The following is a 24888-nucleotide window of genomic DNA, read 5'->3' as shown; positions in this document are numbered from 1 at the left end:
CCCCAGTCTCCTTGGGTGGGGTGGCCGATTACAGAGGCACTAAATAAAATAGGTTTGCCTGCCACCAGGGTTGGCTCAGTCAGGCACAATAATTTATGTGGCTCCAGGACTAACGAAATATCAACTTTAGTGAATCTCAAACTTTAAAGTTAACTGTATTTCCTTCTCTGCATAAACTACCTCTGGCCCATCCTTTTAGAAACCACATAAACTGTGTCCCTCTCCAGGTTCAGGCAGAGTTTACCGTGACAGCTCCACAGTATGCAGAGCCCTGTTCTTTCTCACTTTCCAAGCCTCCCAATATGGAGGCCTGAGCTTAGCAAGTGTGCTGTTACTCACCTCAGTGAGTGAGTGGGTGTTCCAGTTCATCACGAATCCTTGTTATTAGTGAGAACTCTAAGTTTATTCTTCATATATCCTTATTATTAGAAAGGTAGTAGAACTGCGATGTTTGGTAAAGTTTAGGGTAATTCATGTACTGCAAAAGATACTTAAAACTTAGACTGCACATAGTTAAATATTCCCTCAGAGGCTCCAGAGGGAATGGAATCTTGCAATCCTTCAAAACCATCATAGTTTTTGTTTGATTCACGTAGAATTTCTAATTAGCCAACTAACAGAAAATTTCAGCCAACAGCATCAGGTATGACCTCCCTATGTCTGTGTGTTCATGCACCAAACTTTTCATAATTTCATGTAGGAAAACTATACTCAGAGCTGAGTTCCGAGATAAAATCTTACCTAAATAACCAAGTATGGTTTATAGAAGAATTTAAATCTATAGTATACTATTACAGGTAAGTGTAAGAGCACAGACTCTGATATCAGCCATACCTAGCTGAGATCAGGGCTATCAATGAACTATGACCTTGAGCTGTGACAACCCTGAGCCTCAGTTCCCTCATCTGTGAAATGGGGCTGTGGATGTTACATATTGCATATACTTGTGTGGATTCAATGAAAATGTACATGAAGTACCTCACAAAGCCTGGAATGAAGTGCCCCATATGTAGCATTTCAAATACAGAGTGTTAGAGTCAGTGCTGATTTTTACAGCCTCACCAGACACATGGGACCAGTCAAGAGGCCTGCATTTTGAGCATATTTTCTCAGGCAGAAAGAGATCCTAAAGACATCTTGCTAATGCAGTTAGGATGTCTCATGGGACCCAGAGGATGGCAACAGTGACCAGCTCCACTCTGCCTGTTTCAAACAGTGGTTTACATGACCTCTTTCCTTTGGACTGCTGCTCCAAGTGTTACAAAAGCACTGATTTGATTGAGTCCACGTCACTTCACAGAATAAGAAACGGAGGTTCAGAAAGCCTGCATGATTTTCCCAGACATTTAGAAGTCCTGTCCTGACTTCTGACCTGTTCATTCCCAGGACCCCATGATGGAAACAAACATCAGTAGATGTTGAAGCATGTGTGCACGTGGTTCTTCCAGCCACTTCCTAGTACCACTTTGCTTCTAGAGGGAGAAAAGCAGCCGTTTTACCCCCCGTCCCATGGCTCCATGGGGAAAGTCCCCATAAAAGAGATTTTTGCCTGGAAGACCTCCCCCTCTTCCATGGGGAACAGCTCCTCTTTCTAGTGACCTTTGCTCCACCCACTGCTCACTGACCATACTTCTCTCCATGGCCAACATTGTGCAGATACATTCCCGGGGAGCCCCCCAGTGCAAGAGCTCTGATAACATCAAGTTCTCATCCCTGCTGTCAGCAGGACACCTCCTGCCAGGACTCTCACCAACACCCATTCAGTACTGTCGCTCACTTTGTCACCACCTCTGTTTTCCAGCCTCTCAACATCGCCTACAGTCACATCTACAGCTCCTACAGGAACTTCGTGGGACCCCCACACTTCAAGACTATCTGCAGACTTCTGGGTTATCAGGGCATTGCTGTGGTCATGGAGGAACTACTGAAAATTGTCAAGAGCTTGGTAAGGAGTGGCCTCAGTACAGTCTGGAAGTGCCCGGTCGGGTGGATATGAACAAGATTTGCTTTCATTTGTATGTGTGCCGTAAAAACAAAAATCCCAAGCACTCTGGCTCTTCCTTTGGAAATTACCCAGGGAGTCCTTGGGTCTTATCTCTGGGTGGTTTCCACTTATTGTTCAGGTGCATGTCTGGGCACCTTTTGAGCTGTGGGTTTGCCTCCTTTTTTGTGGCCCTGAAGTCTTTCTTTTTGATGATTTATTTTGATCTTCAGACCCTAATGGCTGTTCATACATCCCAGCTGTGCTGCATTATCATTACATAATTTGAATATGGCAAGTCCATGATGAATGTGTTGACATTTTCTACTCCCATGCCTATGACAGACATCTCTAATGAATCTCCACACTTCCTCCCTTTGGGAGTTCTTGCTGACTATTGTAATCAACACTGCACTAGCTTCGAGGGAATTCTGTATCCCTACCAGCATTCTGTATCAGCACCATGTATGGTCATCTGAACCTTCACTTAATTCCTTGCTGCTGCAAGGCCAAAACACATAGATTTTTCTTGAAAATATGAGAAGATATAAGAGAAATAGTAAGCAGGGTTCACCTGCTGACCTCAGTTTGTAGCTATACGAAGCCATGAATGGTTGAGGATTGTGAAGCTAAATTAATAAGATAGGAAAACATGGTAATGGATTGAAGATGTCTGCCTTGGACCCAGGAGGAATGAATGTGCCATGAATTTTTCATGCATAAATTAGATAATGTATCTTACTCTCCATAGTCCCCTGACCACATTTCCTTTTAGTTCTTAGTCCAACCCCAGGAAGACCTCATGACTAGAAATGTATCCTCCTCAAAGTCCACAAGCCCAAGAGACCAGAGAACCCCCTTGTTTGGCTTCTAAAAGACAGCTGGGGAGTGGATCACTTTCAAGTGAGAACCTGCCCCTCCTCTCAGGGAACTCAACAGACACCCCCGCCCCTAGACCCACCCACCCCCAGCACCCCGTCCTCAGCCCCGAGTGGCACAGCAGTGTGCAGCAGCAGTGGGCCTTCTCATGCACCTGTGCTCTTCTTTTGTAGCTCCAGGGAACCATTCTGCAGTACGTGAAAACACTGATAGAGGTGATGCCCAAGATCTGTCGCTTGCCCCGGCATGAGTACGGCTCCCCAGGTTGGTGACAGGAAAAATGCAAACCCATCTCAGTGAGGTGGGGCTCTGGCCATCCACCTTGGACCCTTGGCTTCTCTACCCTGCCAGTGAGCTCGCAGAGCACTGACTTTGCACCCTGGCCAGAGTCTTGAACCCTTCCCGCCCTCCCTGAACAGTAGCATCACGCATTGGAGAAGGTAAGGAATGTGTGCGTGCAGGGTTGCCACACGGTACTCAAGAGGACAGCAAAGGAACAGCAGGGCTTCCTGTGAAGGTCTTCACGACCTCAGCACCTCTCCACCTTCTTCCCAGCCAAGATGTGTGTGCCAAGTCGGTGCGAGTCAGAGTAGGGAAGAGATGCAGCTGGAAGTCTGGTGTCCACTTCCAGCCACACCACTTACCCTCTCTGAACAACCTCTGAGAAGAGTAGCTAATTTATGGCAATTCGTATTTGTAAATGTTGCAGATAGAGTGTGAAGTGCAGTTTTTAACACCTGTAGATTAATAATCTCGTCATAGAGAATTCAGGCAACTAATATAAAAACTTTTTGGAGGGACAGATGGACCAGGGCTGCTCCATTTGTGAGCCTGTGTTATTTTGTTCCAAATAATCTCTGCCAGCTTCTGGAGCTTTTTCTAGTATTGAGCCCTGCAAGAAATCCCACCCTTGCGGACACATACAGCAAGAAATGTTGTTTGCTATCCATGAGTCAGATCTGGGGCTGCTCCTCAAGTGGAACATCGCACTGACCATTCTCCATCTCCCAGGGATCCTGGAATTCTTCCACCACCAGCTGAAGGACATCATCGAATACGCAGAACTCAAAACAGATGTGTTCCAGAGCCTGCGGGAGGTGGGCAATGCCATCCTCTTCTGCCTCCTCATAGAGCAAGCTTTGGTGAGTCCTGACCCCAAAGGGATCCGAGGTCTCTGGACAGGGCGGGGCCTCAGTGTGGAGGCGGGCCCTTCTGAGCAGCAGTCCTGCAGTCAGACAGACCTGACTCCATCACTCACTAGCTGCACTAGACCTCAGTGCAGTCACACAGACCTTGGTTTCCATTTAGTCGTTAAACAGTTATCCCTCGGCTCTCCTGGGCCAGGCACCTTTAGGAGTGGCCAAAGCAAGCGGTCCCTGCCTGGTGTCCTCTGTGTGACTTAGAAATGACAGTGCTGTGAGGAGTGGGCACATACAGAATTGGATAGTTTTGGGGCTGAGGGAAGACTTCTTTGAGAATGAGCAGGAATTCACCTGAGGAAGATTTTCCAGGCTGAGGGAGGCTCATACAGTGTTAATTTTGAAAAGTGTGAAACAATGGCTTTACCCCGCATGGGGAGTTTAAAGGTGGAGAAGAGATAATCCATGTAAAATACATGGAGTAAAATGTAATGAGGAAAAGCCTCCTTCCTGGCAGAGCCTCCTGGGATCCCGCAGAACCAGCCTGCTCACCCTGTGGGATCTGTGGTCTGCAATCCTGTGAATGCAGCATGTTCAGAGGCCATGTTCTCTATGTGTGCTTCCGGTCGTCTCTCTGTGGTGGGCACAGGCTTCGAGGTTAGGGGCGGGGATGGTGTTAACTGGCACAGCCAGGAGCATGCCTTCTGGGCAGGGCTTAACTCTCTGAATGTCCCTTCCTCCACTCATTCCACATAAGGCTTTGAGGGTTGTGCCCTACTAGCAGTGGTTTAGGGTCTGGGTACTGACAAAGTCAGATATTCTGGAGGAGACAAGCAAAGACTGTACAATCTGGTGCCTGAAGACAGTGATGTGTGCTGTGAGGGATCACACAGGGCTCCAGGATCAGTGAGGTGGCAGGATCCAGGAAGGATGTGCTCTCTTTGGAGATGATGGTGCTTGATGTCAGTCAAGAGAAAGGACTCCAGAGTGAGCAGGAATGAAAACGGAAGAGGAAGGAATTAGGGGAGGCATCCTGGGCAGGGCCCTCGGGCTCATCTCCTGAGCTACCATGGGTTGCCATGGGGGCCTGTGAGTGAGGAGATCGGACTTTTCCAAAGGCCCTGCCAGGTGCTGGGGGAAGAACTGGCTGGGAAGGTCGTGGAAGACAGCCATTTGCAGCCCTGGGATCACAGAGAAGCAGCAAGTACAAGAAGAAGAGAGGGGAGGGAGGAAGAGACAGAACAAAAGGAGAGAGATGAGGCGGCGGCCATCTTGGAGCTTTAGCCAGAACCACAGAGGATGCCTGCCCCTGCTGTGAGGCCTGGTGAGCCAGGGCACTCCTGCCCTGGTGTCCTCAACCAGCTGCTCTGTCAGACCCTCACCCACTCCAGAGGCCCTGAAATGAGGCCTGTGGCTTTTCCTCTGAGAAATAATTGCTCCTCTGTTGCCCCTCTAAGAGGACTCTGGAGACAGCTAATGACTCCTCTTGATAACAGGTTAATACAGTTCAGTGGGCCTGTGTTACTATAGCAACGCCTTCAGCTATCTCAGATGAAGGGCGGGGGAACAGCCCAAGGCCTCAGGGTGACCAGAAAAAGGTGGAGGTGAGAAGGGCGGGTCTCCTCCTCATATCTCCTTTGAGGCAGTGGGGGGGGGGGGCGGGGGGGGCATCCGTTTAGACCAGGAGGCAGGCCATTAACAGGCCTGCAAGGAAATGAAAAAGTGGTTCTCAGCACCCTCGCCTTCTGCCTGGTCACTTGCATATCGTATCGCTGAGGACAGCAGACACTCAGGATCAAAGACTTCCAGGCTGAGAAAGACCCCAGCTATTTTCTCTGGGTACCAAACAGAAGACCAGGATTAGAGGTCAACAGAGGCTTTAGCCTTTTCTGGAAGGTGCCGGTTTCCAAGAGGAAAGTATATTCATGTGTTATTGACCTAAACAGTAATGTTAAAGTAGTTATAGAATACACTAACTAGCTTTAGAAAAACTAGAATTCTGAAAAATGCAAAGAAGTCTTTCGGCCATTTTCTATTTTGCCATCTGCCTTTTTCTTAGTTTCAGAGTTCTCTCATGCTATATCTCCCTTAAATTCTCAATTTAATCATTGCCTTTAAGAGATTATAAATATATCTCTTAATTTAGAGACAAGGAAATTATTAAAGGGTTGATCACTTGGATGAAAGTATATTTTCTTCATTAAGTTGTGGACTTACAAACATTTCTCAAAATTCAGAGTGCAGTATTAGTACAGAAACTCATATACCTTTGGTGTTTTGGGGGAGGGTTAGTGTCTTAAAGTATAACACATAGCTAAATGTACATCTGGAACAAGACACATGGCCCTGTAACTCTCCAGGATACAAATAGAACACTTACAATATTGTAAATAGTTATTCACGTTACCTTCCATACTCCAAAAGTAACCATGATTCTGACTTCTACTCCTAGGAATTAGTTTTGTTTATCCCTAAAATTCATATAAATGGAATTGTTCAGTATATTTCCCCTTATCTGGCCTCTGTCATTTAACACTATGTCTCTGTGGTTCATCCATGTTATGTATAATTCACTTTTCATTGCTGCAGGAATAGACTCATTGAGTCATCCATTGATCAGGGATGGACATTTAGGTTGTTTACAGTTGGGCACTATTAGGACAAGGAGGTAATGAATACTCTCGTATATGTCTTTTGGAGAATATATGCTCTCCTTTTCTTTTAGGGAAACGTACGTAGTACTTTAGCTTCAGTTGATATTGCCAAGCAATTTTACAAATTATTTGTATCAGTTTAAATGCCCATTAAACAAAGTGTGAGAGTTTTAATTGCCTTACTTTGTCACAAACAATTCAATCAGTTCATTTTTTAAAATCAAAGCCCTTCTAGGGGTCTTGCTATATCATTTTGTATTTAATTTCCCTAATGATGCTGAGTCTCTTTCCATGTGGAATTGGCCATCTGGACAGCCTCTTTTGTAAAGTGCTGTTCAATTTTTTAAATCCACTTCTTATAGTGGGGGTTATTGATTTGTGGCATTATTTATATAGTATTGATGTACGTATTACAAATACATTAATGTAGCTCATCTTTTGAAGAGCAGTAGTTCTTAAGGTTAGTGTAGGCTGTTTTTCTTTTGTCTATGATTCCTCTTGTGACTTGCTTATAAATCTTCCCTTATCTAAATTCCTGAAGACAATTATTTTCTAAGAGTTTTAAAGTTTAGCCTTTTGAGGCTAACACATCTTGCTATTATGTACTCCAGGAATTGATGCTTATATTTAATGGGAGACAGAAATCCAATTCCATTTCTTTTCATGTTTAAAATAACTCCTCCCGCCATCTGTGGAGTGAGTGCTATGTTGATTGTTCATGAAACATCCATAAATGGTCTGGTCATACTGGGCTTGAATTTAGTCATTTAAGAAATGGGTCAGTATTTGTTAAGTATCTGTTTTTTAAAATCAAATTCTTATGAGCCTCTTGTGTTTTCTTGACACCTCCTAACTTGGGAAATCATGACAAGGTTATTAGAGATACAGGAATCAGGATTTTGGTTGTGTGTATGGTTTCTAGAATCACCTCGTTGTGGTTATGCATGCACACACCAGGAGAGGGCGCTGTCCACACATGTGAGCCATGAGGGCCTGACCTCTAAGAGAGCCATTCCTGCCTTTCCTGAGGCTCCACTTCCGTCCGTTACTTATTTTTTCCCCTCCATATAGTGGAATGGGGCACAATAACACTCCAGTCAGACATTTGAGAATATTACTTCCCTTTCAGGAGGTGAGGAGAGTCTGAACCCAAACTCAGTGATTCATGTTCTAGTCAGATGGGGAAAGGATGCAGAACGCAGCCAAATTGAGCATCATTTCTAGACTCTACCACTGGAGGCCAGTAGAGTCCCCTCCTCTGATGTGATGACGGACAATGCTCTGTTGAGATCCACTTATCTAGTGCAACTTCACGGACTGCAGATGCAAAACCGAGGCCCTGGGAAGGCACTGATTTTTTTGAGGGTTACAGCTCATGCAGGAGTTAGGACAAGGCCCAAATAGATCACCAAGGTGACGTAGATATGGAAGGACATACTTGCTGTTGAATAGGTCCAGCCCCATGTCACCCCTTCTCTCTCATTTGTTTATAGAATTGAAATAAATGCACTGAGAGAAAACAGAGAGAAAACATTGTCACACTAAGATAACCACTGCTAACTTTCCACAGGATATTCTTCCAGATGTTTTTATGCTCTGGCATAAATATTAACTTTTCTCATAAACTATAACTTTTCTAAATGAGTTGGTTATAAAAGTCATTCACCAATAGGGGCAGGAGAAACGGGTCATTCCCTTTTTACTGAGTTACTGCCTGAATGTATTGCAACATTAGTTTTTCCTTATAAGGAAATACTTGCACCCTTAAATGCACATGATCTGGGTGCATGGGAAGTAAAACCCTAAAGCCCACCCTCCACTGCCCGCCTCAGACCCTCATTCCATACTCCCCTTGATCCCAAATATTTTGCCCATCACCCTGAGAAAAGCCCCTCCGCTTACCAAAGAACCACAAGCCTTGATGCAGACGTGCTCAGGTGTGGCCTTGCCTTTCTGTATGAGTGAGCACCCAGGACCAGAGCTAGGTTGGAAACCAACCAGCCTGTGCAAGTGGAGGCACCGGCCTCCAGTACCCTTGGCTGCACGGTTCCAAGCATATTTTCATCTTTTCTGACCTAGCCTAATCTGGAAAACAAACCGGTGGTCATCAACATGTCAGGACCTGACAGAATGGGCTGAGGAGAGATGGTATTGGCTCTTCACATACACCGAGTCCCCATGGGCCAAGCAGGCCGTGGGGCTCAGAGCTGATTGCACAGCAGCACTGGCCACTGGCTACCACCTGACTGTAGATGAGAGCGCTGGCCCTCCCAGTGATCTGGGCAGGATGATCACAGGGCTTTTAATGATTTCTTTACTAAAAGGAAAAATCAGAAATTAAGCCCTACTGGTTATTAACACATTGTTTGACCGTGACACCTATATAGAGTTGATAAAATGAATGTGTGTCAGTGTTTGCTCAGAGTTCTACTGACGAACACTTGAGATCAAAATAATTTGGGGTCTGGCATCCTTGGTACCTACACAAAGTGAAACATAGGGTGAAGGAGGAGTAATCTGTGGAAACGGAGGAGGGCTGGGAAAGATTTCCCAGGTGAGGGCCCTGACTGTCCCTTCCGCACCTAACACAGGCTCCTTAATTATGAATGAGGGGAAGGACATTTCCGCCAGGTCCTAGATAAATAGAAACGTACCTGTTTGTCCCCCGAAATCGTCAGAGATCACCATTCAGATTGAGATCGGGTTGATCCATCACCTTCATCCAAAGCTAGCTCAGACCTTGGTATTTCTCTCGCTTCCCAAGAGCTGCCAAGAAAGCGAGAGCCTTGGTTATGTGATTTTGTACTGATGCCTTTTCTCAGGCCCCCCAGTGGACAGAGGGCCTGGGGCTGAGGGCTTGGGATTGTCGTACAGCTGGCCGGGTGGAGTGTGGATGTCGCCAAACGCCAGGCAGCACAGGGTGGTGCAGTGGCCTCACTTTGGGCTGCTGGTTAAAGTCACTTGGAAAGCTTCTGAAAATACCCTGTCATCCAGGTCTTACCCCACTCTAAGGAAATAATATCTTTGGAAATGGACCCGGGAATTCTAAAAGCTGCACTAGTCCTGATCCTAATGTGCAGCCAGAGTAGGAGACTCCTAATCCGAAAGCAATCTTCTAATGTTGCCAAAGGTTAGGCACGAAGCTTATTTGTCACAGTTTTCGCCATCTCTACAGACCACTGATTCTATTACCTACACGATAGGAAACTACAGCTTCCAATTAGAAAAGCATCACCTCTTGCCATTTTTAGAAAGCAACCAGAATAAATTCAATACAAGGAAAGGTTAGGGGTGCATGCAGCTCAGTGATAGGGCACCTGACTAGCATGCATAAGCCCCAGCCTTGATCCCCAGCCCCACAAAAAAAAATGAAGAAAAACAGTTCCAGTGCTGCCTACCCAGATCTTTAAACAGAGGGCACAGCCCCTTTCTTTTAAAAGCAGTATTAGCAAACACTAGGAAGGTGTCAACACCTGCAGGTTCCAGATGGAAACTTTTCATTAGGGTTATGAGAAAGAGTTGGTAGCAAATTCAAAAAGGAAAAGGGCTGTTAATAAATATCCCCAATTCCCACGTTGGTAAATGGCACCCTTGGAAGACATTGAGATATAGTTGGGTGGGTGGGTGGGGGGCGAAAGCCACTCTCTAGGCCGTAGTTTCTTGGTTATAGATGTTTTCCAGTTGACAGACATGATTCTGATAATAATCGTGTTCTCCTTTTGGCAGTCTGGGGCACTGAGGAAGGGGTACAGGTGAGACAGAGTAATATACTGCATTATCCAGGTGAGGCACAGATGGATGACCACACACACAGCCCACACAGAGGAGGATAAGGTTACCTGACTTATTCAACTACAGCTAGAGACTACTGGAGAGGAGGGGCCTAGGGAGCAGGCAGAAGTAGCATACATCTCTCAGCTGAGCTTCCACTGCAACCGGAGTCTCAAAGTAGGGACTGGAAGCTGCATCTGGCCTTTTCCCTGCGCAGGAGAATGTGGGAGGCTTAATTTCTTGCCTGTCTCATAGGCCCTGTCTCCTTGGGGCTTAACATCAGAATGCAGGAAACACGCTAGCAATGTGAGCATCCATATAAGGGAATGTTTAGAACACTGTGCTCTGGTTAGGCCCAGCACCCCCATTCCCCCTAAGCCAGAAAACCAGAGCGGGGAGGGGAGGGGTGGCCTCCAGTTCTGCAGCTCATTGCTCTTCAGTTATTTGACAAAGACAGAAACATAACACGTACCTTAGTGTACTGGGTCTTGTTGATGCTTTGGAACTTAGAGATAAGTTATTTAAAATATTCCTTTGAGATTGGTTTGTTGATTCCTTTTAATAATTGGGTTTTTTTTTACCCAGGCGCAGAGACTAAAGGTAGAATCTAATGCTGTTCCACACAAATCTAACATCCTTAGAATCACAGTGGAATCTTTATGTATGTATGACTGTGATGTCCTTTAGCCAAGCAAAATCAAATCCGCTTAGGCTCTGAGAAGCTTGTGAGCTTTTTAGTATTTGGTGGAAATCCTCACAGTCCATCAGTTTTAAACTCCAGTACAAAAGGAAAATTTTAAGACTGAAAGCAATGCAAAAATAAAATACACATCGCATGAAGAAGATGCACATGGGTTGCTTACAATCAATTATTTTTGTATCCTGACTCCAAAATTCTGTTCACTTTCACTTGATAGACAGTGAGTTTGCAGTGCGCTTCGGTTATTACTGTCTGTGGTTACTTCTCTCATAGTTGTAATATGCTGGTGGTTGTCACATTCTGAGAATAACCACCACCGTGGCACCCTGTGTAGGCAGACAAAACCAAGTGGCAGCTTTGCACCTGCTCCACCGAGAGCTCACCCCAGCTCCCCGAGGCAGCAAGCCTTGAAGCTTTTTGGTTTTGGCAGTGCAGTTGCATATCATTCACACCTTAGAACCCTTAGGTCCAGTAAAAGTTTTTAAAACTGTAAGGGAAACAATTTAGTGAAGTTGAGGAATTTTTGTGTTGATTTGAAATTGAGGTGTTTTTTAAATTTAGGTGATCTCAACAGGTGATAGAATCAGGCTGTGTAGGAGGATGCCCTTGTGTTTAGGGGATGCTTAGGTAGTCAAGGCTAAAGCGGTTCAGTGTCTTCAGTGTGCTTTCACATGATTCACTATGATAGAGTTACAGCAAATAGGACAAAACGTTCACCGTGGCCCCATGGAGGGTGAGGGGACATTGGTTGTCCTTTCACATATTTTCTATAATTAGTTTTTTTCATGATGCAAAATTGAATGGAAAAAAACACCTATTCAAAAGATCAAAAGAAAGAAAAAGGTTGGTAACCTGATGGTCATGATGCATGAGGAGGAAGACAAGTTATGAGGTTCTTTGTTTCTTCCATCTACTTTTGCTAGCTGGTGAGATTTATTTTTGGTACCATATGCCCTGGAGCTACTTCTGACCTCATTTTTTTAAATTTATAAAAGGCATCTGCTTGCACTGATCTTAGCCATGAATCTCACACCAAACATTTATTTGATTTACCACCCAGGAAATACCAGTTCAGGGTCATAGTAAAGACAAACACCACTGGGAAAGCTGGCTGGGCCAAGTTAAAAAGAGGCCACATGGAATCTGAGTGGCCCTAAGAGATGGGCCGTCTTCTCCCTCTTGATCATGGTGGGGAGCTGCCTTCTGCCTGGAGGGGCTCAGTGTTAGAGAGGTGTTAAAGCCAGCTTGTATGACATCCCCAGGGCTTAGTAATCAAGTCCTTCCCTCCTCTTCCCATGAGGTAGGAGACTGAATCGGCCTTTCTGAACTGGCAGCCAGAGCACTGCTTGTCCACAGCCCTGAGCCCCACCCCCCTCACTCCAGCGGTCACGACCTCCCTCTGTCTGCAACTGCACCTTTCCTGTGCTGTGAAGCTCATCAGCCTGGTACCTGTAGCTCTAGTTTCTCCATCAGATCCCAGAGCAAGCACTCAGTAGATATTTGGGGACCTGGAAAAAGGAGGAAAGAGGTAGCACACAGTGTGTAAGGCTGGCATTCTGCCCTGCACCTGGCTTGAAAGTGGATTTCCATCACCGTCAAGGTTGTGCGCTAAGAGAAAGTGAAGTAACCAGAATTTATCAGTCTCCCCCTTTAGTCCCCTCTTTAGTCTCTTAGAGTCAGAGGAATCAAAGTGCCTGGAAGGTGGCGGCCCTGAGAAGCAACCAACTGCACATACCCAACCGCTGGCATTTCCTGTCCTCTGGGGCCAGTTTCCTTCAGGTGTTGCTGATTCCTAAAGGTCAGATCTCACCCCCAGATGCCTTTTCTTGGCTTTCCACTGACCTGGGATTTCCTTTGCCCACGTCTGACCTCAGCTCCCTCCCGTGGCCTCTACCCCTGCGGACAGACGCTCAGTGCGGGAGTCCTTTTGCTCCCTCTGTTCTCATGTCATCAGGTCTGCGGCACCTGCTCCTTCCTCTCTGTCCTCTTTGGTCCCACTCCTAGCCCAGCTCTCTTGCCTGGATTATTCCGACGTCCCTTTTCGTCTCTCACTTCTCTCCCCCTTGCAGCTAGAGGGTAAAACTGCAAGTTTGATCATGCCATTTCCTTGATTTAAGCCACCAGGACCACGTGCCAGCACTTAAGGGAGTCTTGCAGGAGTCTTTCCAGTCTGCCCTCTGTGGCTCGCATCCCTTCCTCTTCCCGGGCGAGAGTCAGTCAGCCTTGGAAGTCGGCTCCTGCCCCACTATGGCCTTTAATGCTTTGGAGCCTTCACAGGTGCTGTTCCCCTCACCTGTCCAACACTCATCCCTGCTCCAGACCTCCGTTTAGCATCCCTTCTCCAGAAAGCCTTCCCTGTCCTTCCCCTCCGAAGCATGGCTTGGTTGCCCACAGCCCTCCTGAGCACCTCAAGTGTAGCTCTTCTAGAATTGCCCATTTCGTCACTTTTCTTGTCCCCTGAATCATGCCTGCCACACTTGCTGTTCTTTATCCAGCACCTTGCAGAGGGCTTTGAGTGTAGTACTTATTACTTGAAGTGTAAATAAAAGAAAATCTCCGTTCAAGCACTTAGAATAAAAATGTCCAGAATTTGGCCCCTTGTTTGTCCTATTATCCCATGTTCTCTACATTCTTCTCCGTGGTGGCTTCTTGTCAGATGAAATGTGGTCCATCGAAGAAGACTCAGCCTGGGTTTAGCAAGAATTGTGAGTCACTTCCCTAGTTCTCATCAGAAGCACGGACTGCAGTGAGACACTTCCTTCTGCAGACAGCTTAGTCGGGGCTCTGACTGGATGAGGGCTCTGATGGGATTCAGTGGCTGAAAGGAAAGGCACTGTGGCCTGGAGGGGGACTCCAAGAAGGTGAAATTTCTGTAGGGCTCTGGGATGGAAAAGATTGGGAGGTATAAGTTGACCACATAAATGGTCTAAGTACCTTAGAATCATACCAGCAGATATAATAATCAGCTGCCTGCAAAGAAGTTATTTACACAAATTCAAGATAGAGGTTACCTCTGGGAACAGAGCTATCGGTAATTCTCTGTCATTCTTCTCCAGGCCGCATACACAGGTCACAATTAAGTTTGAACACTCTTAGTTCCTGTGACCAAAATGATACAGCCCTATCAGATACGAGTAAGGTTAAAAAGTTTTTTCTTTTGTTCCTTTTTTAAATAATTGTTCATGTTTTCTTAATGTGTATAATGAGGGGAAAAATATTTCAAGCTTTCTGTCTTAACATCTCTCTTCTGTTCCTTTGAGTCTGGGTAGTTTATAAAGAAAATAAGTTTGTTTCTTACTGTTCTGGAGGCTGGGGAGGCCAAGGTTGAAGGCTGCATCTGATGAGACCCTTCTTACTGATGGAAACTCCCAAGATGGCACAGGGCATCTTGTGGTAAAGGGCTTCTTACTGTGGACAAAGCCAAAGTGTTTTTATAACAGATGCACTCTGCAAGTAGCCCATTAATCACTGAGTGGGTTCATCTATTCATGAGGGCTCTGCCACCTTGCAGATGTCCTCCCAAAGGTCCCACTTCCAAAAACCATTATCATATAACTTTAAGGATTTTGTTTCTACATGAGTTTTGTTGGAGACATTTAAGCCATGGCATTTCCCTAGGTGCATGTGCTGCCATCAGAAAAGATGGATATTGAATGAGGTAGCCATGAACCTCAATGTCAGCTTGACTATATACTTAATAGCTCTGTGGAGCTGGTTTCTGCCAAGTGGAGCAGTGAGCCCTCACTCTAAAGCATAAAGCAGAGAACAGATTCAGAGCACCTGACATAGTTAATGCCCGTGAGTGCTCACTGTCAGCTTCCCTGAACAACAAAGCAATTACGTATAAACTGCTCTAGGGAAAGACCCTTAGAGACTAAGGTATCTAATGCAGCCTCTTTATTGTGTTCCATTTAAATCGCGCTTAATTACACACGATAACAAATCAAGTAATACAGATGAGCTTATGACAGAAAACCCTATTCTTGGGTTTTGGTGCACATCCCCCCGCCTGTGTCCCACTTCCCAAGGCAGCCTGTCTTAATCCTTTCTACTTCCAGTTCCTTTAGTTGTTGTCTCCGTAACACATAATCCGAGGCTAACTTCCATTGCATAATTATCAATTTTAGATGATATTTATTGACTCCCTAGTTGGAAAGCTGAGAATTTAGCTCATTTCTCTCTCTCCTCTCTCTTCCACTCAGTATATGATTATTCTACTTTACTGTTTCCCTTGTCTTCCCTTGTAATCACAGATAATGTACTTACTCCTCTCCTGCTTCTTTTGTTAATAGGATTTAGTATCTTGACTCTTCCCATGAAAGACCAAAAGGCCATGGAAATTAACACTCCCGGTACTTCCACTTCCTCACTCTTGTCAGTTACACTTTTACTTTTATATAATCACCAACTGTATTTTACAATAATATTTGTATTTTGTTCCACATCTGTGATTCATCCTTAAGTGTAGCCTAAAAGCAAAAACAAATACTGTTCACATTAAGCCTGTGCAAATATTATTCCTTGTGGACCAAGTGGCATGCTAGGATTTCACTTCCTACTCTGTGATTACTACAGCTGACTTCAAAAGCTTTTAAATTTGAAATGAAGAATCAGCTGCTTTGGGGTTTTTCAAATTAAGTTTTTGAAGTTAAACATATTCAATGGAGTAAATACCTACCTACGCATAGGAAAAAAAACAGGAAGAGAGAGTGGGTTCGATAATTTAAAACAACAGAAAACCTCACTTCATGGAGTGTTTGTTAAAAATATTTCACATAGTTCATATAGACTAATCAAGAAAATTAAAGAGAAAATAGCTCCCTCGTTAATGAGGAAGAATATCCAGGCCTATTTAGGAAAGGTTCTAAGTCTTAGTGCCCTTACATACCACATATTCAACTTTTCCTCCATGTGATTACTGAGCTGTTACTGTACACTAGGCACAGTACTCACTTAGGGTAATAAAATAGAGTAAAAAATGGGTGTTGTCCTTGCCATCATGGAAGGTAAATTCCAGTGGGGGCAGTGGGATATTAATCCAATAGTCACACGTGGGAATATGTAGTCTAGACCAGTGGTGGCGAACCTACGGCACGTGTGTTGCAGCGGCTGTTACCACTGAAAGGCCTAAAAGGTCACTGTATACTGTCACTGGTATACACTGAACTCAGATTGAGCTAAAAGGGAAGATTCTTTGAGGACAGCGAGCAAAGAAACCTACATGGGGAGCAAGGCACCGAGGGGTCAGGTTGGTGTATCTCAAGGAATGGTGTTTACCAAGCAGAGGAGCAAAGATTAAGAGATGGATTAGGGAGCAGTCCAGAGAGAGGAAGATCCTGTGCTGGCTACAGAGCCCATTCCAAGGCCGGAAAGCTGCTGTGGCTGGACCTTCAGAGCCAGCATGAGTGGGAGAGGACCCAGGCCGGGGGCTTTGCAGGCCAGGTAAGGACCCTGTCCAGCAGGTGTCACAGAGGGTGTGGCCACCTCGAATGTAAGCAGATGTGTAAGCTCACCCTCGGGCAGCTCCCAGGGAAAAGCCTTCCCACTTTTAGGACGCCACAGCAGGCTACGGAGGAAGCTCCCCTAAGACTCTCTAGGCCTGAAGTTTGCAACCTGATGGGGAGAGGGTTTTTGCAGGGGGTAAGTGATACATTCTCATCTCCTCCCAAGAAACCAGAAGTAGGAGATTATCCCGTCAGATGAACACAGCAGCAGGACTGCTCTGGCAGAGACCTGGATCTGTCTTCTGCTTCCTCTGTCCTCTAACGTGGCCCATGATCAAGTCGGCCACAGTGACAGAACGGAAAGTTGGTAATCACGCAATGGGCAGCCTTCTAGACATTTCTAGGAGCAACTGACATTTTTCAAAGAGAAAGATGAGCACTTGGCAATGGGCTGTGGACCAGACCTCTTCTTGAAACAACTTAAACTTCAGTAGCCCTTCATTATATTTAAAATATAATCCAAACTTAGTACCACGTTCATAAGGCCCCAGTGATCTGCCTGCTCACTATGTTTTTTAAAATCTCATGCTGTATATACTGTAATTCCCTCCATCACTATTCTCCAGCTTATTCTCTGCCCCAGGGCCTTTGCACTGGAATGCCCTTACCTCATATCTAAATGACAAACTTTCTCACTTCATTCCATTCTCTAATCAGCTAATTCATTCCCTCAAGGATTTTTTCCTAATCATCCTTCCTCATTCCCTGTCACTCCCTGGCCTATTAGCATCTCTGAAACCTCATTTGTTTACTTTTTTTGTCTGTATTAACTAGTAGTTAAATTCCATGAAGGCAAAGATGTAGGCTAACTCCTTCAGCATCATATCTGGAAAGCCTAGAACATTGCTGGTCCTTAATATTTGTTGGATAAATAAGTGATGGATGCTGTAAGCCTTCTCATACTTGGAGGACTGTTGTGTGGGCTAATGAATTCATTTATTCATCCAAGAAACATTTACAGGGTGTCAGATATTCATTGAATAATTATTGAGAAACTATTAGATGCTATGCTTACAATAACAAGTTATTACTGGGAGTGAGACACAAAAATAGAGATACCATCCCTACCTTAAGGAGCTCAGTGTTGTAATTAATGTGCAAAGAATCAAGAGATGAAAACCAACTGGACACAGACTGCATGGTCTTGCAGGGACCCCCCCCCCAGGTGACGGGTAAAATCAAGTCCAACTCGCATTCTTGAAAAGAAACTCTTCCTGAGCCATATTACCCTAATACCAGTACCAAAGATATTCGAAATGAACACTACAAATCAGTATCCCCCGTGAGAATAATGATCCTTAAAAAAAGTTAAAATTAAAAATACGTAAAGAGGATAATACATCACCATCAGATGGGGTTTATTCCAGCAATAGAAGGCTGGGTACAGCATTTGAAGTCACTCAGTATAACTCACAATATGTGTATGAAAGAAAAATCTGCGTGAACCCTAAGGCAGTTTTCAAGTTACCTGATGAATCTAAGCCTGGACATAGCAGTGAAGATGGGGTTTGTGCAGTTCCCTGGTGCTGAGAGACATAGTTTCAGTGAGGGAGTGGGAAATGTTTCCCCTCTGACAAACAGAACAGTATCCTCCCGCTGGTGTCATGTCAAGGACTTGTCTGCAGTTTTCACAGAGGAAAACAGGGGTTCACCTAGGGGTTCCCCCCTTGAGTACCCAGTCTTCCAGAGTCCCAGGATGGTAGGGTACCCTCCAAGTGGTGAAGAAGCCAACAGCACTTACAGCCCTGAGGTTTTCAAGTGCTTAGAATCCCAGACTGTCAGGATTTGCATGGAGCCTGGGCTGGTCTTACTGTGCGTGCACACAATTTAAAGACAAGAAAGCCAGCCCCCGAGGAGGGCGACCTACAGGGCCCTTCCTTCTGAGATCCAGCTGTGGTCAGCTGGTTCCAGGAAAATAAGCCCATTAGACCTTATCTTCCATTTTGCCCCACCCCTTTTCCTTCAGCCAGTGTTGTTTATGATTCCTCAGAAGCTAACTTTTGTTCATCAGCAGTCCCTATCAAATCCTGTCTGATTTGGGGTCTAGTGTGTCTGCTCTCACTAGTTAGTGTCTGGTGTGGAGAAAACTGAACCAACTGGACACAGGCTTTTGCATAGTTACCCTGATTAATGGACTGGAAGATTGGGCAGCCACCTCCTCTCATCCTATAGACCTCACGACCAACCAGAGTCCGGGGCTCAGTGTCTGTTGATCCTCTGTCATTCACCCCAATTCAACAAATTCCTTATAAGATTATAGTAAAACTGTACTGAGCTCTCACGGGCCTGGCACTATGCGCTGAGGTTATACATTCTCTCATTTGATGTTGCAACAACTGGTTAAAAGAGGTCCTGTTCTCGTCATCATTTTGCAGATAAATAGACCCAGAGGCTCAGTAATTGGCTAAGGCCACACAGTCTTTGAACCCAGGTCTGGCTAACTCTAGTGTTCAAGTTTGTAGGAAGGAAAATTCTTCCTGGTTTGAAATGAAAATTGTTTTCTCTTTCTCTCCCTGCAGTCTCAGGAGGAAGTGTGTGATCTGCTCCATGCTGCACCCTTCCAAAACATCCTGCCTCGAGTCTACATCAAAGGTAAGAAAGGCTATCAGCGGCTGAATTTAAACTTCATGGGGTTTTATTGTTTTGTTTTGGCTTGTCTTTTTTTTTTCCTGCTTGTTTTGCAGTACTGGAGATTGAACCCAGAGCCTTTGCTATACTCCAGCTCCCCCCCGCCCCCGCCACTCCTTTTTTAAAAATTTTGAAACAGGTTCTTGCTCAGTTGCCCAGGCTGGGCTCAGACCTGCAGTCCTCTTTCTTCAGCCTCTCAGAATGCTGGGATTCCAAGTGTGGGCCTCCATGCCGACTCACACGCACTGCCGAATCACACTGAACCCAGACCTGCAGTCAGCAAGGGAGAAGGCCTTTTCCTTCTAGAGAGTCCCAAGCATGGCTATGTAACCTTGGTTTAATTTCCTCATGTGGTGGAAAACTCACCACTTCACCATGGCCGGTAGAGCTCACAGAAAATGTTTCCCTGTGTTGAGTCCTCATCACGTTTTCCAGAACCAGGGAGGAAGCTCTGCCTGTTCCAATCTAGAGATACAGCTCCATCACCCAGTGCGCCCAGGTCTCATTTCTGCTCCTTTACAGAGGGGGAGCGCCTGGAAGTCCGGATGAAGCGCCTTGAAGCCAAGTACGCCCCGCTGCACCTGGTGCCCCTGATAGAGCGACTGGGAACCCCTCAGGTATGAACCTTCTATCACAGGCCCCGAGGACCCCAAGGAACCCTCGGGGAGGAAAATATGGCCCAACCTGCTCATTTTACAATAGGGAACCCAAGGCCCAGAAAAGGGAAGAGAGTGTCCAATACCACAAAGCTGCTTCGTGGCAGGAGCAGGTCTGGATGAGATCCCGACTCTCAGCCCTGAGTTCTGTCTTCTGCACACCCTGTATCCTGCTAAGAAAGGAGTCAGCCAGATCATTTAAACAAGAGCTGTTATACCCTTGCTGGACATCGAGAAATCTGCTGTGCTGTCTCTGAAAATTAAAACCCCACCCCACTCAGGCAACTGCAGCCCTCTGAGTATTTTCCCAAGAGAAACACAGGAGCAGGAGGTGGGCATGGTCACTGAGCTTGCGAATGCAAAAACTGAAAACCACGTAGTGTCAGTCAGTGAGATGTTAATGAAATGTGGTATAATCATCTGAATTATGATGCAGTAATGAAGGAAATAATGAGAAGGAAAAATTAGATCTAGATGCATTGATCAGTGTGCATAGATCTTTTTTTTCTTTTTGGTACCGGGGATGGAACTCGGGTCCTTGCGCTTGCGCAGCAGCCAGTGAAACCACTGAGCTAAATCCCCAGCCAGTGTGCATAGATCTTAAACACACAGTTCCATGTATAAAGCAAATTGTGCTATATAATGATCCCATTGTTTTTAAATACATACACTCAAAACCTAAGTAAAACTTTCCCTGAAAATATCTGGGGTGATAGACACCTCAGTGGCAACTCCTGATGAGAGACAGAGTGAATGGTAACTGGGAAGAAAGGGAATTCAAGTGAACTCAGCTTAATCTGTAATATGAGAGTATTTTCAGGGGTACATGGATTCAGAACCCATACCAGTTGCTGTGAACACCAAGATGAATAAACAGGGCCCCTGTGTTCATAGAAGTCACAGGCCCTGCAGGAAGGAGCAAGAAAGAAATAAGTAGGGGGAGAGAGGCGGCAGAATGTGCTGTTGCCCTTCCAGTTGATGTCAGTGAGCTTTGCATTCTGGGGGTGAGCTGGAGAGCTCATTCAGGAAGGGGAGAGGAAGGGAACACCATGGTGAGACAAGGCTGTTGAGAAGCATTAGGATTCAAGTCCTCTGGAATTGGCGTTCCTCTCTGGGGCGGTCACATCCTCAGCAGAGGGCGGAAAGTGGCCTCCATTCAGGCACAGCTGGGAAGGGATTTGGAGCACAATGCCAAGCCCTATCTGCACGCCTGTCATGCTGAGGAAGCCCCGTTTGCTACCAATCTGCTCCTGAGAGCGAAGCTACATTTACGTGGTTTGGCCCACTGAGAGAGCCCTGAGGTGCCATGAAGTGTATGTTTTTTGGCCTTCTGGAGTTGAACAGAAGAGATCTTCTCAAATAATTTCCTTTTAGGGAGAAATCCCCCAAGCCAGCGACATGTCAGTGTGCCCGCTCCTCAGTTGGTGTCATCCTACAAGAATCCAGCTCCTTGAGCCCAAGGCTTAGCATGTGTTTCCACTTAAGAGGACTGTGAATTCCTTCCCTGTTCTGGTGAACACCACTTCCTCAGAGCTAATAGAAATCTCAATGTGTCAAATGCTGAGTGTTGAACAAACACAACCCTAGACATTCCATGAGAGAGGAAATGCCAGTTTTATAAGTCCCCCATTTCTCAAGAAATAGTTTTAAAACTAAAAAGCAGCCAAGCTGAGATGAGTGATTCCTAGGGCCTGGGGAAGGGGCAGGGATCAGTGCATGCTGTGTGCATCCATGGAAATACCAGACTGAATCCCATTAATATATACAAGGGGTGCGTATTAATTAAAAACGTTTAAATGAGACAGCCAGCCCATAGACAGACAAACAAAAAACAGCACTTCCCAGCTAGCCAAGGTCTCACTTCTGCTCAGAGATCTAAATGTCAGGTCAGTCTGTGTAGATACCTAATCTAATATCTAGGTCAGTAATAGAAGAATGTGTGGCATATTTAAAGCAAAGAAGTTTGAGCAGCACTGCATTGTTTGCATTTATTTCTGAGACAAATTGAGGTGACCTGGCTCGTTGCCCAGGACTATTGTGAAAGGGCAGTGGGCCTTGTCCCTAGCTCTACCCTCAAATTACTGCTTAGTATGGTAAGAATAATTAAATATCTGTCTTTGTTTTCCCATCTGTGGAATGGAATAATTGCTGTTTTTCCTTCTTAGTTGAGCTTCTCTTGTTATAAGGAACAAATAGTACAAAGGACCCTTGACTTACAAACTCAATTTGTTCCTGAGGGCTGGTGGTAACCCAAGTTGGTCAGCTAGGCTCAGGATCCTCTACACAGCCTTCAAAGTCTCTCTCCTGTATACAGGCAGATCTCAGTGTCCTTAGAGAGACATCAACCGAGGATTTCTCAACCCCACACAGGAAAGGGTGCTGTGATGTTCCTCCCAGAGCTCTTTAAGGGTTAAATCTGTATCTGAGACCATCTGGGAGCACAAGTGGCCAGTATTCGGGTTGTAACACAAGACTTTGTTCATAAGTTAAAACAAAAATTCCAGTCGTAACTCAAGTCGTTTGTATGTCAGGCTGGTCGTAACTCTAGGGTCCACTGTGTAAGAATCCCAAGAACCATAAAAGATAATATAAAGGAATGTTGAGAACTCATTCTCCTCCAAAGAGCATTAAATGTAATCAAATGGCTCCATGCAGAAACTACTTCAGAGAGAACCCCCATAGAGAATAGATAAAATACCCAGCCACAAATTGCCAGTGTTTGCAGCAAACAATCTATAAAACACTTTTTCAACACAAAAACAAAGTGATATACCCTAAAAATGAAAGCATGAAAGAAAACTCAAAACATAAAAAACATAATGCCAACAAACACAGAAATAGTACTGAGCATTACCTGTAATCATCGGGCTGCAGATCCAATCGCACAAGATAAAGTCTCATTTCTCAAGTTGGCAGAGGACTTTTCTCCATGATAACTGCATGGATAGGGGACAAGGAACAGAGTTTCAAGCAGACACACTGTGGTTCAGCTATTCCACTCCCTATGGAAAAAAAAAGCCTTTTGACCCATCTATAACTAGGAATTTATCCTAACAAAATGAACACAGATTAACAGGATTTTACCTATAGAAGGATGGCAGCTTTAGAATTGTCCACAACAGTAAAAATTTGTAAACAATTTAAATTAACCAGAGGGCTAAATAAATGGATATATCAAAGGTTATTTATGTTACTGTTAAAAAATCATGATACTGGAAATATTGAAGGAAGTGGATTTTTAAATTACTGATATATTGAGAAAAAAGCCATAGACAGTGTGGTCCAAATTTTGTTAAATATACATATATAGGCATACCCACATAACCACAAACAATATTCGTTATACCATTATTTTTCAAAAGCTCATCTCTAGGTGATAAGGATTTTAATTTTCTTTCTTGTACCTTAAAATGTTTTTAATTTACAAATTTTTAAAAATTTTACATGGTTGCAATTTATTACTTATAATTCATAGAATTGTTGACGGCGAACTGTCCCCCAAAAGAAAGGAATCAGGCTCCTTTCACTGGCTGTAGTGGTGGGGGCCAGTAGAATTCAAAGTTGGCCTGCAGATTTATAAATTCTATTGCTCCTTTTCCTACTTCCCCAACCAAGATTATCAGGTCCTGGGGACTCAGGCAGATTAACTAAGAGCCTAAATTATTTAGTAAACCAGTACTCTACATTTATTTGCCAAAAAGAAATGCTTACAACTTGAGAACAAATTTAGGTCCTTTACTTACTGAGCAGCTCCCCGTGCAATCTTTCTCATGAAGAAACCCCTTTTGGGGACCAAAGAGAACAGAATAAAAACAAAGAATAAGAACGGAATCAAGCACAGGGCTCAGGATTATTTTAGAGATCATTCTAGCTAACTGTGGTGACTTGAGAGGTCTCCCCTCGAGAGCTGTGTCTGCCTATAGAATCAGAGAGTCTCCATGAATCAAGGTTCATTTATCTTTCTGTTTAAAATGCACATTGGAAAACTTTTCCAGTTTGTTTTATCCCGAGATTTCTTTTACTTTACAGTTGTCATGACAGCTGCACTCATAGCCCACATTTATAAGTCTCCAGCACTGATATTTCCCCATTTCTTCTATGGGGTCACCTAGAGGCTCTCCTCTTTGAGGGGCTCCAGGGAGCCGTTGGCCCTTGGTGAAACCTTGCACCAGGGAGCTGATACCGTGAATGCCCTGTGGCCCTGTGTCAGACGCGGGCTCCCTTTAGCTTTGTTCCCAGACTAGGAGACCTGACTTTGACCTTAGATTTTAATATTTATCTTGCTTTGCAGATAACTTTCAGCAACTTTACCCTAGGTATTTTTCTCATAATGCATAGGGTAATGTGTTTTGATGTGCCTGCCTAGCCATGAAATCATTAGATACACAGTAACCAGAACCTAAATAAGAAGCCAGTTTAAATTATTAATATAGATCACATGCACTGGTCAAAGAAAGATTTCTAACTAGAGGAAATAACTCTGTGAAGTCAGTAGCAAGTGTTAAAAGATTAACATAAGCTCCTTGTTATGCATTCAGCTGTACAGATATATTTAAATAGCATATCTCACCATTTCCCCAAGCCCATCTGCTCTCACAACTGATTTTAATCTAAAATGTTTCTACAAATAGACACATACCCCATATGTCTGTGTCTATTTTTGTCTGTCTGTGGAATTGTATGTGGATTTAAAAAGAGGATTGTAATATATGTCATTTTTTGCAACTTGCTCTATTAACTTTAGAATTACATCAACAAATCTAGACTACAAGGAATCGGATCCTGGCTTTAGCCCTCACTGGCAGCCTCTGAGCCTCTGTTTTCTTATCTGTGAAATGGGGCTAATCATGATATGGGATTGAACAGTCACTACCCATCAGGTGCTTAGAAAAGGAGATGGTGGTATATTACAGGTTGTAAGCATGAGTTAGTTATAGTAACAGTACAGTAGGACTGATAGTATCATCTCAGACTTT

General features: G+C 44.6%; 1 protein-coding gene across 4 annotated transcripts in view; it reads left to right on the top strand.

The window, feature by feature from the left end:
• The window catches only part of Cyfip2 (cytoplasmic FMR1 interacting protein 2), a 118985-nt gene that overhangs the window by 87725 nt on the left and 6372 nt on the right, over window positions 1–24888 (top strand). For all 4 annotated transcript variants that reach the window (XM_013078698.3, XM_004836489.4, XM_004836492.4 and 1 more), the window contains 5 exons: window positions 1802–1945; window positions 3034–3124; window positions 3872–4002; window positions 19148–19220; window positions 19779–19873. In XM_013078698.3, coding sequence (XP_012934152.1) covers window positions 1802–1945; window positions 3034–3124; window positions 3872–4002; window positions 19148–19220; window positions 19779–19873 — 534 coding nt within the window. The remainder of the gene's footprint in view (window positions 1–1801; window positions 1946–3033; window positions 3125–3871; window positions 4003–19147; window positions 19221–19778; window positions 19874–24888) is intronic.

Source organism: Heterocephalus glaber, unplaced genomic scaffold (genome assembly GCF_053883595.1).
Source record: "Heterocephalus glaber isolate CG9 unplaced genomic scaffold, H.glaber_assembly_v1.0 deba00001606, whole genome shotgun sequence".
Lineage (NCBI taxonomy): Eukaryota > Metazoa > Chordata > Mammalia > Rodentia > Bathyergidae > Heterocephalus > Heterocephalus glaber.
Note: the sequence above shows the minus strand (reverse complement) of the source record. Positions and strands in the feature narration are given on the sequence as shown.